Consider the following 19394-nt stretch of genomic DNA (forward strand, 5'->3'; position numbering starts at 1 on the left):
AGGGACACTTCCGAGAAGGCTTACTTGCAGGTTTTGTTGAAGGTGCTGAGAATAGTTGGTCCCACTATTGTAATGGGTCGAAGCATCTTCGTAAACCTTCTAGGACGACCAGATGCAGAGGGGTCCCACAGGACGCAGCGGGCTCGGGTGCCAAACCTTCTAGCAGTTCACCAGCAGTTCCTCGACTCGGCTTCTTAGTTTCAGGATACTTGGATCCTATCCTTTGTTCAGTGAGAACTCCACAGATGGACATGGTATGGGTGTTTTCAGCCTCCTCTTATCCAAAGTTCCCTTAGAGGCAAAATGGAGAGGACCCAATGGGAGATCTGCTCACAAACAAACACTCCATACGTGGACAAATCATGGACCATGGTGGTCCCAGTCATTCACAGTACTCCAGACTCTCTGGCACCCAGGATGTGTATTGGGGACAGACACCCCACATCCTGGAGGCACACACACAAGGCATGCAGAAGCCCGTGAAAGCTTGGCGTTTCGCGGGAAACTACATGTCCAAAGAAGGACTGACCCAGGTCGACTCGACCTGGGGAAGGCAGAGGGGCAAAAAGGCCAAAGGACAGGACAAAGAACCTTGTGGCTTGGCCATTTTGGAGCCAGGCCACCTATTCATGCCAAACGCGGTTAACACGGTTTCCATGGCAGGAAAGGGTTAAAATTATATGAAACAATAAGCTGCCACCAGCCCTGTTCATGAGACATCTACACATCTCCAGATAAAGTCCTACAAGAGTATCTAGGGTCTTTGTAATTGACTATGAGACCCAAGTGCACTGTACTGTAAGGTACATTGTGCACTTGTTACATGTTGCAGAAAAGTTGCAACATTGAAAAAGACTAAGGGAAACAAAGTCCCCCAGTACTGACTGTCTTAAGGGAATGTCAGTTTCCCCATATAAAGTGAGCGAAAGCCCAGAGGGGTGCAGCAGAACTGAAAGTTAGACTAAGGTGTTTAAACAGCAGCAAAGAGTTTGCGGGTGTACAACTCGAGGGAAAATCACATATAAAATGAAATCTTTCGTAACATATGCATAGGTAAGACAACTAGTAGTGTCAACACACACATTATTGAACATAGATTGATAATTAAGTAAAACATTTTGGGAGCACCGTTAGTACAGCATTGCATTTTACTGATGAGGGGCATCACCGCAATGAGTTTAAGTGGTTTGTGCATGAAAAGGTTGAAAAGGACCTACGTGGAGGAGATGCGGATTTCAAATAATTGAGGAGAGAACAATTTCCAAGAAGAATGGTGGTAATTGATTATAGAATAAAGCAAATCCTTGTACTAACTTACTCATAGGTGCAATTAGCTATCTATTTTTAAAAGGTGTTGGGTTAAATACAGTGTACCTCATTAGTTAATTCATCTTGGATGCTGATTTAGAATGCGGAACTCGTTTGAGTGATGTAAGAAGTTACAACAGGGTTGCTAGTAATAATAAGTGTAGAAATGCAACAAACATGGCAGCTGAGTAAGCACAGATAATTGCAGACGCAGGTCCAGGGCCCGATTCTGAGGGGCATGCAAAAATAGAAAAGTGCCCTTCCTTGAAGCAGGGAAACTTTTCTACATTGCACCAGATTCGTTTGTAATACAAAAGTGGTGGATTGCAACGTAATTCGCCACTTTTGTTCTCCAAGCTAAGTCCTCACTTTATGTCTTGGTAGCGGTGCTAGTGACCACACCATACGCGGAGCAGTGAGAGCATGCTTATTCTGCTCACCTAACACCAGATTTGCACCTACAAATATAGGTGCTAAAGTACGTTAACCGTGAGATGTGTTGGGATAGAAAAGAGGCTGCTTTGCTTCCAAAGTATTGGGTTTTGCATTGAAAAACGACATTTTTATCAGATGACTACTTTAAAAAGATATTACATAATGGGCCACAAGATGGCAGACTGTGGGCATAGTAAGCAGACAGTCTAACTGCAAGGAATGTGTAAAATATGTTTGCCATTCAATTAGTCAGCGCAACATTTCTACATTACAGAACTCCGAAGTTCGCATTTGGACCAAGAAGTTTGCATTCGGACCATTGGTGCTCTGCACACAATGGGCCTCATTACGACCCAGGCGGTAAGTTACCGCCTGGGTCGTACCCTTACCACCATGGTGTAAACTATGTTTACACCATGGTGGATGCCAGATTTTCCGCCCCATTCCAAAGTGAGTGGGGCGGTAAATCCCCATTTCCCATTTTACCCTTCCCCATTCCCATTTTTGCCCCATAGGGCATAATGGCAGTGGGGAAGGCGCTAATTACGCCACCGTAAATTACGGTGGCGTAATTAGCACCATGGTCCCTTAGCGCCATGGATTTTAACGCCTGCAAAAAGCAGGCGTTAAAATCACCATGGCGCTAAGGGACCTTGTAATCAGGTGTTAAGGGTCGGCGCCGTTTACGGCGCCGTTAACCCCTTAACGCCTGACTCGTAATGAGGCCCAATAACACTGCAGCGCTTCATCTGCACACATTTTACATGTTTTTTCTTGTCTGCTGTACGCCATCTCTCCTCTACTCTTCCCATCACCCTCAGAATGAAGGTGGGAGGATTTGGAGAATGGAATATCGTATTACTACATGGCAATTAGCAAAAGCTCAGAATTGGACACCAAAGGCCTGATACTGAGCTTGTGATAAAAAGTGTGTGGAAATACGGCATTCTCCCCTCCAGTTTCCATCACCATCATTCTGAGGTGGGTGGAAATATTGGAGGGCAGATGTTCTGCTTTCCAGCAGCAAAAGCTGCTAAAATCACAGGTTGTGGGGGAAACAGACATTCCATATACATTGCAATTATGTTTTAATAGGCTGCCACATATCCAGTTTAAGAATGTTTTCTTAAACTTTCATTAAACTAGAAAAGTGGTGCTGCAGTCTAAGAAATGCATTGTATACAAAGGGAAAAACTGTGCAGTGCCGTCCAACGGTACCTCACAGGTACCGTAATTTACTCCTTTTTTGTCATGCTAAACCAGTGCTGCTGGGAGGAGAATCCCCTCTGTGTTGCTGCCCTGCATTCCTGATGGCTGCTAGGGCTGTTGTCAAGCCAAAAATCAGGTACATGCAAAAGCCGAAGCTTTCATGTCCCTGCAAAACATTCTTTCTTCATCAGAATGTGGTGTTTGTAAGTAAAGTGTTCCTCCTTTATTGAGGAACACTTTCTTATATTTGCACGCACCTCAGAATCGGACCCTAGTGCTTGAATAGGCCCTATTTATGTGTGTTACTAAGTGTTGGAAGATTTTGACTACTGCATGTGTCATTTCCAGAAGTGAATGAAGAGAGCGTATGTGGGATTTACGGAGAAACATGATAATACATTTTGTCAAAAATTGTTGGAGAAAAAACATGATCCTTCTAAACATAACATCCTGCTTAGTGTTAATTACATCTTTTAACTTTCCATGAACAGGAAATAGAAACAAAGTATCTCAGCCTGAAAAAGGTTCTGAAATGGAAATCAACCTATTGCGGTGCACAATCCTTTTGTGAATAAGCCTAAACTTGGTTTCCTTGATTGTTTTTTTATTCTTTTTTTGAAGTTCCAAGGTGAGTGGGGCGGTAAATCCCCATTTCCCATTTTCCCTTCCCCATTCCCATTTTTGCCCCATAGGGAATAATGGGAGTGGGGAAGGCGCTAATTACGCCACCGTAAATTACGGTGGCGTAATTAGCATCATGGCAGGTTAGCGCCATGGATTTTAACGGCTGCTAAAAGCAGCCGTTAAAATCAGAATAGGCGTTAAGGGTTAACGACGGCGTTAACCCTTAACGCCTGGGTCGTAATGAGGCCCATTGAGTCTTTTGTGCAGTGAAGTAATAAATTCGACATCATTTCTGCAGTTAACGTTTGATATACTTTTAGCAGATGGAAAACATATTTTCTCTGCAACTCTGATAGATCATTGCATTCCATTAACAAGTATTTTAGTGTTTCACTATGCATCAGATCTTTGCAATATCTACACAAAGTGTCTAATTCTTAATGAGTAGTCAATTTCACATTGCTGCAAAATGAACTTGCACAATGTCTGACACTTTGAGAAAGCCCTGGCATTTTACTGTGTGAAGGGATTTCTGGGTCCCTTTTGTCCTTTGGGAAATGAAATTACAAGTCCCCGAAAGAGCACTTGCGCAAAAAATAGCCCGTTGAAAGTAAAGTTGATCAGATATAGCAGTACTTTAATGTGTCATGAATTACTGCCAAAAAACATTTTGCATCAGACAAAATGCTTTTGTAATCCCCGCCTAGAAGTAGGAATGAGGTTTCATCTAAAGTATCCTGGACATAATAAGATCTCCGACAGCAGATATGGGCCACATGGGGTAGGAAAATGCCCTGTTAAATGTCCTAGTAAGAGTTCATTTAAATGTTATTATCTCCAATTGACACGCCATCCTCACTCCCTCTTTCAATTAGCCATGGAACAGCTCTATCACATAAAAAGGTTTGGGGAGGTTCTTAGAAGACAAGGTCCTAATCAGTATTATATGATTTCCCATTGTGTATTAATTGGTAGCACATTTAGCATGTTACACATCCCTATGACATCCGTCATGGGCATATTTAGCTTTATCTTGCTGGTTAAATCTACCACTGGTACGAGCTGGACTGCCTGCAACTTGGATTCCTGCCCATTGTGTGGCCTTAAGGAGACATTTTGACTAGTGCTACCTCGGTTGCCACAGACCATCAACAGGTCCGCTTTGTCGGGGTTAGTCCCAATACCAATGGAGAAGGATCTTCCATGGATGTTTCACAAGTGGCTGGGAGGCTGGGCCTCTTTCAATGCCACTCCAGAGGTTTGTGGTTCTCTGCCCCCTGCTTTTGGGTGAACACGTAGATGTTCCTTGTTCCAGGATTATTGTAAGCACTTTTATTTCCATTTGATCTTTCCTCTGAAAGCTCACAGTTTAATGATATTTTGTTAATATTCCTGTTCTGTATTTGTTTGATTCCTTTAGTGAATGTGTTGTAAATCTCTAATCACCAATTTGAAAAATTTGAAATTGGTTTATAAAGGGGCATCATAGTCCAAAATTGTGTTAACTGTGATTGTTATCTTATTATACAAATGATTATAAAAAATTGGTCCATTTTAAAGCAGAGTGGTAGTGAGTAAGGCAGTTGCTTTCCTCCCTGGCTCACCTAGTGGCAATGCAACTGAGCAGTCAAGTGCAAGTTTTAGAATGATAATGGCATGGTTCTTGTTTAGTGTGGTCCACATATGATGGTCAGTAAGAATCTGTTCGCGCACAATGCTTTATTGAAATAGACTTTATCTTCTGCCAAGAAAAGTTCTTTTGTGCAGATCGCAGTTTAGTAGTCTTTGCTAGGAAGAGTCTTTTAATGTTGTTCAGTGTTAACTCCAATACTTAGAATCATGCTCGTTTGTGAATAACCATATTTGAAATAGGCCCACACTCATCTTTGGTTCTCCCGCTCTGGTTCCGATAGTGTCACTGCAGCACCGCAATAGGGGACCTAACAGTGTTGAGCCATGCTTATAGGTGCTTCCTGAAACAGTGATTCAGGTTTGGTGAACTGGTTGACTGGGTCCAACGCATGGTGAGGTTGAGGCAGCAACAACATGCTGCAGGAAGAAGCTTGGGGCAGTGGGACAGGCAGTGAATGTCCGGGTTGGTGTAGCTCACAACTGGTTCCCTGTGTAAATCAGGGCCCAGATCTGTTCTTTGACTTCTGGGTTGCTGGGAGGCCCGCTCCTGAGTCTCCAGGGACAAGGTACATGATATAGTTGCAAGGCAATCCAGAAAGTTTGGCTGGAAATTACAGGGGATCCTTCACCTCCAATGAGGAGCCTGGTTTCAGTGAGGTGGTAGAGGGGTATGCATTCTTGTAAACAGCAGGCACCCCCACTGTTCCCTGGGAAGGTTAAGGGATAGAGCTCTTCTCTGCCTTGGATGCCTACTATCTTCACCTCACTGTTGGAGGGCTTTGGAATGCACTCACAATAGACAGCCAGTGAATTCCTCTTGTGCTCATATATATGAATCAAGAAAAGGGTGGGGTGATCCCTTCCATTTAAAGGTAACAGGCCACTGGGGATTGGACAGAAGCAAACCTTTCTAAGAAGTCCAATCCCTGTTTTTGTAATAAGTGTCCTTGCCTTCCAGCGTCATATGTAGAGTGCCTCGTTGTGCAGGAATTGGAGGGGAAAGGAAGGAAAGAGAGCCCCATAAAAACATAGTTGGTGGACCCCTTCTCAAACCCTCCTTTGCCTCTATGGATACTCTACCTCTGGCCCTTTCCCATAACTGCTGACTTAAAAGGTTGGTGTGCAACACCCTGAGTGAGGCTGGTTTGTTATGCGAATGCCCCATTGAATTAGGGTTCCCAGGGGATCTCCTGAAGAGAGCTCCTGCGCTGCGAGGGACGGTGTTAACCTTCCACCTAGGAATTCCAAGGAAGGCAGCATACTGGTTATTGTCTCACCTAGAGCTGAGGAGATGGCCAGGCTAGCCAGGGTTGGCACTTAAATGATATTGAATTGTGTACTCTTATCGTATCACCATACAAGAGCCAGTTATATCTTATTCTTAGAGATTACCCTGACACAAGACAGATATGGCAACAATTATTACATTTTAATTCAGAGGTTCAGAAGTTAAACTGCTATGCCTGTCTGGGATGCGCATGTGAGCTTTGAATCTGCAGTGTGCCACTGGAGAGGAGGAGCCCAATTGTCAGGAGATGGGTGCAGTAAAGGTGCATGGGTGCCATATGCTTTCAGCATGGAACTTTATTAAAGGGGGCTCTCATTAGCATATTTATAGCATATAAAATAAACTAAAGGAAAAACTCTAACAAAGGATATCCGTCCCTCACTCTTATACATAGAACAAATACACTACACAATAGATGCCAATTCCAAACACACAATCAACAACGATTGAATGTGTAATGTCACCACAGTCTCTCTTTGTAACCTGGGTGAATTCTCCTTTCTCAGGTTCAAACGTGATTTTGTTTCACAGTTCAAGAAAAGAAAACAAGAAAATCCTGATTTGCAACCGTGTTCAACCACAATTCGCTTCCACTTCAACTTGTCAATAGAAAGTTCTAACTGAGTCTGGTGTAGCCTCTGCTTGTCAACAAAAAGTTCCAACTCAATTTGGTATAGCTTAAACTTGTCAACTAAAATGTCCAACTCAATTTGTTATACAATTTGTTATAGCTTCAACTTGTCAACAGTATGATCCAACTCAATAAATAGAAGGTTCTTTCCCTTCCTTGAACACGTTCTCAGTTCATCAATAGCAACAATAATTGTCTTGGTCAGGATGATGTGCCACAAATACCTTTAGCATCACAATCAACATAAAATGTCTTTGTCATTGCCCCTTTTAAGCACTTCTTCAACTTTCACCTGGTTTACTTCAATGCCAGGCGCATTTCCCCAACAGTTTGCTGTCCAGGTATACACCCCTACTCAAACAACCTTTCACACCACAAGTGCTTTTGGGGTTATTATCACTTGAGAAATGTTTCACCACAACTTCATTATATTCAACAAATTGCAGCTTCAAAACTCCCAACAACTCTTCAGGGAAAAACGAATTTACATGGGTGCTCTTAGACACTCATCTGGAAATAATGCTCCTCTTTTTCCCAGAAAGGCAGTTCTTTTGCAACTCGTTGAACCTTCCTCCAAGGTCCAACTTGGGTCCTTCCTCTCCTCTATCTCTATCTCCACCTGTGGTGTTCCCCAGGGGTCTAACCTCTCTCCCTGGCTGTTCAACCAATACCTGGCACTTCTTGCCCACCGCATTGCCGCTCTCTGCCCCAGCTTTCAGTGCTATGCGGATGACACTCAATTCATCTTCAGGCTCCCTTCGACCACCTCTTCTCCTTCTCTCATCTCTGACTGTCTATGTGCCATCCTGTATTGGTGCACCACCAGCGATCTCTGTCTTAATATCTGTAAGACCAAGATTCTCCTCATCAGCACTCCAAACCTTGGGGTCATCTTCGACTCCACACTGTCCTTCTCTCCTCACATCTCTGACGTCTTTAAGAAGTCACACTACCATTTGCGCCTCCTCAGAGGTATTCTCCATTTCCTCTTCTTCCCGCAGAAGCTCACTGTCTCCAGAGCTCTGGTTCTCTCTAGGCTGGACTACTACAAAAGCCTCTTTCTAAATCTGCCTGCCTCTACGCTCCGCCCTCTGCAACTCATCCAAAACAAGCCTGCAAGACTTGTCCTTGGCCTCAAGCTGAGGGACCATACCTCTCCAAGACTGAAATCTCTGCACTGGCTCCCAGTGGCTGCGAAGATTTAGTTCAAAACCCTCTGCATTGTCCACAAGGCCTTCTGGGGCCTGGAATCTCAATATCTTTAACTCTCTCTTCCTAAATATCTTTGCTCTCAAGCTCTTTCGCTCATCCATCTCCAACTCCCTCAGGGTCAGTCGCTTCTCCAAACAGCGAGTTGGTGTAAGATCTTTTTCTTCTGCTGCTGCCTTCATCTGAAACAGCCTCCCTGCCTCTCTGAAACTTGAGGAGAACCATCTCCAGTTCCAGAAGCACCTCAAGGACTTGCTCTTTGCTTCTGCTTTCTCTCCTCCTCTCACCTGCTGATCTCCTGGCTGAATTTGAAACTGCACTGGTTACCTGGCTACCCTCTGATCTCAGGCCCAGGTCCCCTCCCTGCCAGTTGGACACCTACCTGCACTGTCCCCTGGCAACCTTTGCACTCAGGGACTGTTCTGTATCCCCACAGCCCTACTGGCACTTGACTCCTGATGTTTGCACTTACCCTTGCACTGGCCACCAGCTGGCTGCACTTTCATTTATTGTCCTTATTTATCTTATTGTTATCCTATGTACTGCACTGTCCCTTCCCATTTCCCCCTGCACTTTTCCCTTCCTCCCTCCCTTGCACTTGCACAATCTCAATGTCACCTGGCCTAGTAGGTTTGCTGTCTCTGTCCTCCCTCTGTTTTCCTCCCTTGCCTCGTCGTGCCTTGAAACATTTGTGTATAGGCACGTTATAAATGCCATATCATATCTTGTTTCCCCACTACACCAGTAACAAATGACTGATAGGAAAAGGGTTTACTTCTCTTCCCTTAACTTAGGTAATGTGAGTTTATACCAACTTTCACCACCGGATTTGCAAAGTCTTGACTTCAGCAGCTTTACTTTAGCTGCTTGCAGCTGCACTTGGATGGGCCCTGTAATGTACCTAAATTGTCTTAACAGTCCTCTGGAGCAAAAACACGCATTTTACCTATTTTGACTTCAGCAGCTTGCTGCTGCACTTGGATGTGTCCTGTAAACCATATTGTTCTCAGATCTGCTCCACAATCTCTTGCTATGTTCACCAGTACTCCAGTATCTGCCCTTATACCATGATGTGCACCTCTATCTAAGTATGCTTTAATAACCCACCATTTTGCTTTTTCACTGTCTTGCACTTCCTAATGTCTATCATACTCACTGTAACTAGCACGTAGATGCCTCAGCATTTTGTGTGCTGCAATATTCTCCAACAAAAGTATGAAATGTCTGTTTTTGGATCATATGTGCAGATTTATAAATATGATCCAAAGCATTTCAGAGATTTTGAGACAGAAATAGGGAGAAGTCTATTTTACAAATAACACACATATATACTCTAATGTATAGCAATATGTTTAAATATGCAAAGGATTTGAAAGATGATAGTTTCAAAACACCACATGAGTGCAGGATATGCTGCATTTAAATCCTGCAGGATTCAACCACCTACTTCTGGTGTTAAATGCATAAGAATTATTCATGCTTTGTAATATTTTATGTTTTCATTTAAAATGTTACATGAGCTTTCTTCGGGAATAAGGCTTTGCATATATAAAATAAAAGTAAGCTTTGCATTCAAAACACACCATTTATTGTAAATGTCTGCCTTAATACAGTATATAATGTAAAATGCTACGCTTACTTTGCCAGCAGTCGCCATGATTTCTTTGTGGGTGTGGGAAAACTTTGCCAGGCTGCAAACTCTTCTTCTGTCAGTGAAAGTACAGGGCACCTTTTATTTATGCAGAGGTTGATAATTAATCCTGCTGCTGTTCAAAGTCCATTTCGACCTCTTTTTGATAAATGGAAAAGGGAGCGATAACGGATTACCCTCAGTTAAAGCTGTGGTTTGTGAAAATCAGAAATTCAAATGAATGCATGACAAAAGGCCTCATTGGAGGAAGTGTGGCAATCCTGTCACAACGGTTAGGTGTAAAATGTCACTAGTGACAAACAACGGCATATTCATTTGTTCTCTCTTCCGGCTAACATTCCTAACAAAGAGTCAAATTTCAACCAATTATTTGCAATGGACTGGGGAGTAACTTCCCAGTAAACATGACTGGGACTGCCAAGTGTGTTTATCTGGGCTGCTGGAGAAGGGCACTAGTCTTTGGCTCTACTGTAGGTGAGAGGCATGCAAGACTTGCTCTTGGGTGTTCTTGTATAGTGAAGGTACAGAGACAAGTTACACTCCTCAGCGTGGTGTCTCTGCACACAAAGTCTACATACACTTTGGGCCACATTTCAGTCTTTGGTATATTTGAAATGAGTCGAACACTGCATTGTACACTTATGTTTGCAAACTACGGAATGCTAAACACTGCTTGACTGACATGTTGTGCCAGTGAGCAAAATACTTTCAGGCTTTGCACAGCACAATGTAGCGCAATCACTGGACTTTAGAAACTCGCTTAACGAGCGCGCAGGAATCTGCTGCCCAAAACAAAGACTTGTTAAGCCAGAGGTTGTTGAGATCCCTATGCAGCAATTCCCCAAAAGAACCCTGTGTCACTGGAGAGCATACTCATAGAGACTATAGAAGGATTGCATTCAAGCCTTTTTCCACAGCAACCAAAGAAACATCTTTGAGGGTCCTGTGGTTAAAGAAGGATTTGTGATGGACCAATGTCTTAGACACTATTTCAGTAGCTTTTGATGATGCTGTTTCAGTTCCTAACTTTACCATAAATACAATATTCAATCAGATAATCAGAGAGCTCATATAACTAGAAGGTTAAATAATAATGTAAAGGCAAACCATGTCCCATTAGTGTTATTTTTTTTCAAACTTTGAACAAAGAGAAAATCCTTGCTATCTCTAGCTAAAGCTCAAAAATGTGGACACATTCCTCTTAATTTCACTACTATGCGTACATTTGTTGTATTGAGGTTTTTAAAAGGTTTGGGGTCAAACTCTATTGTATAGATTTATTCAGCCTTCGATTAAATGAAAAAAATCATACATTTTGCAGAAACCAAAAAGAAATCCAAAGCAGCATAGCTTGTGGTAGGTCAGTCCAGGGCTGGTCATGGGCAGGAGAGTCTGAAGGAAGGAGAAATGGCTTTATAGGGGCCAAACTCCCAATTTTTGAGGGTCTAGGAAATGATAGACGTGATGGGGGCTTTGGGAGGGACTGTTCGGGGAAGGTTGGTGAGTGGGTTTTTGGGTTGACCCTGGGTACGGTGCCCAGGAGTTTGGAGGGTATACATGCTAGCAGTGTTAACCTAGCAACATTGTTATATGATTGAAACATGCTTGCATGCATGCATCAGCTGTGATTGTTGGTTACCTTGTAACAAAGATGTAGCGAAAGACAACTGAAGTCAACTCCATTCTCCATGCAACAAGTGGTCATAAGCTAAGTACCAAAACTAGCATCCCCAAAGGAGAAATGCTCAGAACAAGAAGGAACTGTAGCTCACGTGACAAGCCAGGAAGGAGACACGGATGCAGAGAACGCATAGTGATTGTTATAGACTTGTTTTGAAAGGATAAAGGGTTTGGAAAATGCTCACTCTCCCTAATCTAGGAGGTAGTTCTCTTCTTCTACCAAAACTGAGGGTCTGTCAAGTCAGTCAATAACGTTATGTCAGCTTTCAGCCATAAAAGTATTGCAAAACAAATAAGAACACCATTTTCATTAAAGAAAGAAAGAAAGGGAAAATAAAAAAGGGGAACCAAATTGTGCAAAGGACCCTAAGCCCAGTCATACATTGCTAAACAAATAAAAATAAATAAGGACAATTTGGAATCTGGCAGAACAAACAGGAAGTTGGGAACATAGCATAGGTAAACACTAAGTAAGGACACAATAACATAACTTCAGCATTTTCTATGGTGGTCTGGGCTGTAGGGTATGAACTATAAGCCTTTTCCCAAGGGGAATGATATTCCGTTGCGAGAGCTCTGGCCTTCTTGTTAAGTTTTCCGAATCATGGCCACTGGGTATGATTGCACTCAATATGCCCTTAGCAATATTGGGCTCTTAAAGACAATTGTAACAGAATCAACAACATTGCCACCCCACTCACATACCCTTGCACAGCTCTGGATTTGTATTTGTGCTGCAAATAGGCACCTTCTGACAGCACAAAGCCAATGTGTACATTTATTAATGAGTGCTTCCCTTGGTTCATGATCACTTAATGCCAGTTTGGGCAACCTGTGCAAATATACAGTCCCCTCAGGTATATGAGGAGGTATTAGCCTTCCAGTGTTTACATGACAGATGTAGTGTGTGTGACCTATTCGGCTTTCCAACTTTCCAGGTAGAGTTTTTAACCTGTGTTCCTTGTCCACCTGTGAATTAGTCGTCTGGGACAATCCGGGGGGATGTGGGGGTGTTGATTCTTGAGCACTCCTGTGGCAAATGTGGTTAGTTGTTGCCATTTCAAATAGCAACCTTTTATCTATAGTTACAAATCTGTGGCTAATGCTTGATTTGTTCCCATTTGTCATCACCCTCCCTCCCTCATTAGTCTTGCTGGTTTGGGTGGCACAGATGTTACTGAGGCAAATTTAAGACAGGGCTGAGCCGGGTTACGCCAAAGTCTTTGAGACCTTTTTTCAAACCTCTTGCTTATGCAGTGACTCCCCTTTATTCCAGACTTTCCAAACAGTATCCACCAGTAAAAGGAACAATTTCTTTAAAATAAGAAGTTTGGTGAGAACAGAGGTGCACCAGCACCCTCTGTGTGGTAGGTTCCCCTTGCCAGGCCGTATAGGTGAAGATTCTGCCAATTGTTCGCAGGATGAAAATGGCTTAAGCAACCCATCATCCACACCAGCACAGCTGCCAGCCACCCTCCCCTTGTAGTCAATCAGGCAAATGTTTCCAGACAGTTGTGACGCATTCTTAGTGCACAGCACACCCTGATTATATTCAAAGAAATCAGAAAGCTTATAAAGGATGTTCGGATCTGATGACATGAGATCCTCCTCAGCATCTGAAGTTGCATTAGTGGTGGCCAGTGGATGGGGCCGCTCTGGTCTAGACTGGCTGGGGGGTATAGCAGCAGCAAAAATGGCAGACACAGCAGTGGACACTGGATCAGGGGTATTGGTATTAGGCCCAATAGACTGGGTAGCTGTGCAAGGGTAATGGTCAGAACTTCGCAATTGTCTAGAGTGGGGGTATGTGATTATTTCGTAAACAAAAAAGTCAAATTCAAAAGTCACGAATTCAACATGCTCGCAAAGAAATAATCTCGTACACGACCCCCGCCCACTATCCCCCAACTCCCCTACACTTGAAAACATACCTCCTGCTCCTGACTTACCTGCGTTTTCTCTGCAGGGGCACGGCTCCATCCCTGCAACGTGAGTTCCACCTCCCCTTTGAGGGGCGGAACTTCCACTGCAGAATCAATTTTTTTTTCTTTCTTTCTGAAAATCCTTCTTCATCCCCTGCTTTTCTTTTTTATCGAAACAGGGGACCCCCCTGACACCCAGAATTGCCTTAATGCCAAAGAAAGAGAGCAGGGAACTCCCCCGCAACGCATAATCCCCTTCTTCAACATTTTGGGTTTTCTTTTATTTGTCCACTGCGAAATTCGCCATTTTTTCGCATGGAGTTTGTTAGATTCGATATTTTCGTTCAATACCATCCAGAGTCACTGGTTTGACTCGTGGAAAATCACATGGACTTGTCCGTTTTAATGAGGGGCTCAGTATTGTGCAGGTGATTGCCCCCCCCCACCCCCTCCAAGGGTCCAAACTCAAAGGACATTAGATGAACACAAAAATAAATGTATCTCACTAATGAGAGAGTAAGCTTCCTCCCAGTTCCCAAATGAGTTGAGCAAGTTGGTTTCAGTAGTACATGAAATGGAGGATGGAGGGGCCGACACCAATGCTGGAATGTTCCTTTTCATCGACAAGAATTTACGTTTAGGGAATGGTACTATAGATTGCTCTGATATGGTGGATGTAACAGAAGGGACAAGGGTAGCCATCTTAAAGCTGTGTAGAAAATTAGCAAAAGGCTCCTTTTTTGTGGGTGTAATAATGTGCTCAGAAACCCTGCGCAAATCAATTATTACTTAGGGTCACAAAACGTCACAGAGAATCAATGTCAGCACAAGAGTTTCCATTCGCCTTGTTTTGCTATTGTTTCCACAAGTACTTTTAAAAAACTGTCTAAATGCCATCCTACTGTGCCTCTCACCTGTTCAGAACTGCTCCCAGATGCTCAGTGGATCCACTTATCATGGATGCAGATTCTGGGGGTTGCACAGACTGTTCGGCAACTTATCGGTAGGCAGTAGGCTGGCGGGAAATCCTAAAGAATCTTTGAAGTCCTGCCAGCCGCTAACTCCCTGCGGATGACAATTCCCGCGCCATTTCCCCCGCAGGTTTCACCCTGTGTGGGCGGAGGCTAGGAAGAAAATAGAAGAGGGGTCATGGCCTCCAACAGAGCTGCCTGCAGAGGCTTGCCGGGTCCTGGGACTGAGCTAGTATCAGTGCAGCAACTCCTACGCCCTTTCCTCGTAGGCTTCACCCTGTGGGGTGAGGGCGGTAAGAAAATAGAGGAGGGGACATGGCCTCTAACAGAGATACCTGCAGGGGCTTCCTGGGTCCTGGCACTGAGCTGGTGTCAGCACGGCAACTCCCGTGCCCTTTCCTCCAAGTGTCAAGATGTCCAAAGCAAAAATATCCTGTGTCTGAAATCCTATCCTAGCCCCCACATTCTAAAACTAACTCTAAGGTGTTAAATGTATTATCTATTGTTCAGAAAGTGTTCCAAATGGATAATGTTCACAGTCACAGAGGGAATGACTCCCTTCCACAGGATTCTTTCCACCAAAACAAAAGTTCAAAGAATAACCTAGTTCTGTATAGTTTATGGGGATGTGTTGCAACTCACTCCAGCAGAAACGCCTCCCTTCCCCAGGCGTTTTTCCACATTTAATACATCTCTTAAGGGCATGATTTCTCCTTCCAAGATAACACAACTTGGGTGTGAGTCCCAGACTCGCAAAACACCTGGTATACTCCCCTGACAGGTTCTCCTGTACAGTTCCTTTACACAATTTGGGCGTGAGTTTTAGACTCACAAAACACCTGGTATACTCCCCTGCCAGGTTCTCTTCTATAATTATTTTACACAATGTGGGTATGAATCCAAGATGGGCTATTCACATGGTATATTCTCCTGCCAGGACTTTATTTTGCAATCTCTCTTTCTCATTCAGTACAAGGGGGCGTGGGTCTTCCCCAAGTTACAATATGGCAAAGTACTGTGACGATGAAGATGACGATGAAGATGACACTGGGGGTCATTCTGAGTTTGGAGGCAGCCATGGTGCTATTAGCACCATGGCTGCCTCCAAACTCGGGTCCGGGTCTGAGTAGCTGGAGTGGGGACTTACCGGGACATTCCGACCTAGGCGGACCCGGTAAGTCCCCATGCCAAATACCATTCCCCATTCCCATTCGAGCCCCCATAGGGCTCAATCGGAATGGGGAAGGCGCTAAACATGGGCCCACAAATTGCGGGCCCGTTATTAGCTCCAAGGTCCCTTAACGGGTCCCACTAAGAACGGCTGGTCAGACCAGCCGTTCCTGTGGGACCCGCTAAGGGACCTCGGAATAGGGCGGTAGGGGGTTACCGGCACCGGCATCCTTACCGGTGCCGGTAATCCCTTACCGCTCAACTCGGAATGACCCCACTGATTCCAATGAGGATTACTCTCTCCCCCACTTTTGGCAACCAATTCACTCTTTCATGGTTTCTTTGCCTCCATTTCAGCGTTCCCTTCTCCCCTCTGGGTTTATCGACAACATCTATGTTTTCTCACTCCAATCGTACATATTTGGGGACTCACCTCAGTATCTACTGGCCGTCAGCAGCTTTACCCAGTCACTGGCATAGAGAGGTCTCGCTCCTTGCATCAGAACAAAGCCTGTTGTAGCCTCCATTTCCCACTGTGACTTACTTCTTCTTCTTTAGGCAGTTCCCCGGTCAACTGGCAGTTCTTTCCTATGTGGCCAGTTTGGAGCTTCCCTTGGTGCTTCTCTCGCTGCTGGTAGTGCTCTGCAGCCATGGCTCTCGGACCGGTCAGCTTCCTGGTCTGCCCGACTGGCCAAGGGGGCCTGTGTTGGCTCCCTCTCTTGCTTCCTACACTCACCCGCCTTCAGGGCTCGTTCCCAGATTGGGACACTGGCTGCTCTGCACTGCATCCTGTGTCTCTTTTCGATCTCCAATCCGACGCTTGGAAAAGGAAGGTCCCTCCATTATCTCACAGAAGCTGATTTAAACTCCCACCTTCAGGCTGGGAAGGGCTTTGGATAAATCACGTTCTTCACAACACTAGAATGTGCATTATAGCTTTCGCTTTTGTCCATTGCAGTCTTCTTCCTTGTCTCAGCATATGTTGGTCCACAGGGTGAAAAATGTACAATGTACAATTTTTACAGGATGTTGAGAGGGATGCTCACAATATACCTTTAAGGCAAGGGAAATAGAGGGGATATCCCTAAAACGAAAGTGGGGATACCATGTTTCCTCTGATGATGCCTCTCCATCCCTCTGAGGGTTACCTCCCCATGCCACATGAGGGGAGGCTACCTCCGGAAAAGTAGTAATATCCTTTTTTAGAAAGAAGTAGTTATGATAGGGAAAAGATTTAAGAGCAGTGGTTACAAAGATAAAGACATTTTAGTTGACATAATTAAAGCTAGAAGACATGAGAGGAAATCATTACTCACGCCAAAGAACAAATCTAACTCAACAGAAATGGGGTTCATAGCTTCATTACAAAACATCCAGCTCATAAAAATGTCACATATACAATTTTGGAATACAATTTGAACATTTTCTCGATGATGATTTCAGAGAATACATAAGAGACACACCCGATTTGGTACTGAAAAGAGCAAAATGGAAATTGGCTAACTAAACCTATAGGTTTCTTCAAATGCAGCACATGAAGCATGTACCCTATATTTTTGCTAAAATTACTCATTTCATCATGTATTCTAAAAGGAACATTGAAATTCAGGAATTCAAATATTGTAAAACTTCTTATGTGATCTATTTAATAATTTGTATATGCAAGAGATTTTACACTGGAAGCACCAAAGGGGCAATATGTCTCAGTATTCGGGAGCACCTCCATGCAATTCGAACTGACAGTACACAATATCCACTCACACTGCATTGTATGTCTAAACATCCTACTGATGACATCAAACAAGTAAGATATTTTGATTTTAAAAGATTTGATCACGGCCGAGAAGTGTCAACAGATACAGCAATACGGATACAGCAATACAGAAGCTAGATTAATCTTAGAACTCTGAGCAATTAAGGATATTCTTAACACAGACGATGAAATTGATGTATGTGTTGCCATTTAATAAATGTCGACAGCCAGAAGAGTACCAGATTTAGCTGATACATTGAAGTTAAACTGTATTAATGCATCTTTAGAACGTTATATTTATTGGCCCTCATTAGGACCCTGGCGTTAAGGGGTTAACGGCGCCGTAAAAGGTGTCGGCGCCGTTAAACCCTTAACGCCTTACTACGAGTTCCCTTTGCGGGACCCGACCTTAACGGCTGGTCTAGACCAGCCGTTAAAGTAGGGGCCCGCAAAGGGACTCGTGAGGTAAGTACGGTACCGCAATTTGCGGTACCGTACTTACCGCCTTCCCCATTCCCATTATGCCCTATGGGGCAGAAATGGGAATGGGGAAGGGCCATGGTGGCATGGGGAATTACCGCCCCGCCAACCTTGGAATGGGGTGGTAATTCCCCATTCCGCCATGGCAGACTACGGCATCGACCATGGTGCTAATAGCACCATGGTTTTCCGCCGGAGTCCTAATGAGGGCCATTGTCTAAAACTATACTTTCTGTGAAGGATTGTATATGAATAAATGATTCTGCACAGTCATCTAAAACCTTTACAAATCTTTAGGAATCCACACATATGACAACATTTGCACTAGACCATAAGCCAACCTCACTTGACAACAGAAATATATCATTCGTGCAATCCTGAAGGTTAATTCAAGTATACGTGTTAACCTGTGAATGGTAAAAGAAATCTCCAGGAAATAAAACACTGTGTACGCACCCCTGCCTGGCTCAGGTGAAAATAATGAAAATTTAACACCACAACATCCAATTCCTATTTTCAAGCTCAAATATAAGTATAACATGACCTCAATATTGACTAATCCGGGCCTATCAATTTTCACAGTACAAGTAGAACATTAAGATTGTTACTAGAACAAATAATATGTTTGCCATATCCAAATACAAGTACTTATTTGTGAATGATTTGACTGATTTGACTTATCCAAATGTTCAATCTATTCTATATAGATGAGTACTGTTTAATACGCGCTGGACAATTATCAATAGTGGTTTGTTTCCTATAGTTTTCCTCTACAATTTCAATTATTGTCGTCTGCTAACATACACACAACAGGATACAGTAAAACTTCAATATGGTGCTCACGTTAGAACATTTGAACCTCAACCTGAACGTCAATACGCCCTTTTCTTTTTCCATTTCTAGCAATGTCTTAAAATGTAAGACAGTAGTGCGTCCATCGGAACACGGAAAACACACAACAAAGTCTGGACTAAAGACCCCTGCACACACAGAACATCCAGGTGAGCACAGAAACGTCAATATTTAATAATGTTTGCCTTGGCTCTTGTATTTTTAAAACATCTATATCACAATCATCAATTAAGAGTGATACTTTGGGGTCATTTGAAATGTAGGGTAAACCAGCGACTTCTGTGATATCACACACAGACTAAGGAAACATAATTATACAAAACCGGGATTCAAACGAATTTTGATGAAAATAAGAATGATGATTAAGGAGAAGTATTACAATAACCTGTTGTTGCATAGATATACCTCTTACTCACTTGACTAAGTGTAGTGTTTGTTTAGCCACAAACATATAATAAACAATTGTTTTTTCTCCAAAGAGATAATTTCAATGAAGCAGGAACAATCCCTTTCTGACTAAACAGAATATAATGGCAATAAAGGTAACCGTTGATGTAAACATAGTATTAATTTAAGTAC

At 43.4% G+C, this 19394-nt stretch overlaps 1 protein-coding gene across 1 annotated transcript in view; it reads right to left on the reverse strand.

The window, feature by feature from the left end:
* The window catches only part of LOC138515905 (alcohol dehydrogenase 1-like), a 300767-nt gene extending 290741 nt beyond the window's left edge, over window positions 1–10026 (reverse strand). Inside the window, exon 1 of the mRNA XM_069630667.1 lies at window positions 9976–10026. Coding sequence (XP_069486768.1) covers window positions 9976–9993 — 18 coding nt within the window. The 5' untranslated portion in view covers window positions 9994–10026. The remainder of the gene's footprint in view (window positions 1–9975) is intronic.
* Window positions 10027–19394: the final 9368 nt, after the last annotated feature.

This window comes from Ambystoma mexicanum, chromosome 6q (assembly GCF_040938575.1).
Source record: "Ambystoma mexicanum isolate Mex_15411 chromosome 6q, UKY_AmexF1_1, whole genome shotgun sequence".
NCBI lineage: Eukaryota > Metazoa > Chordata > Amphibia > Caudata > Ambystomatidae > Ambystoma > Ambystoma mexicanum.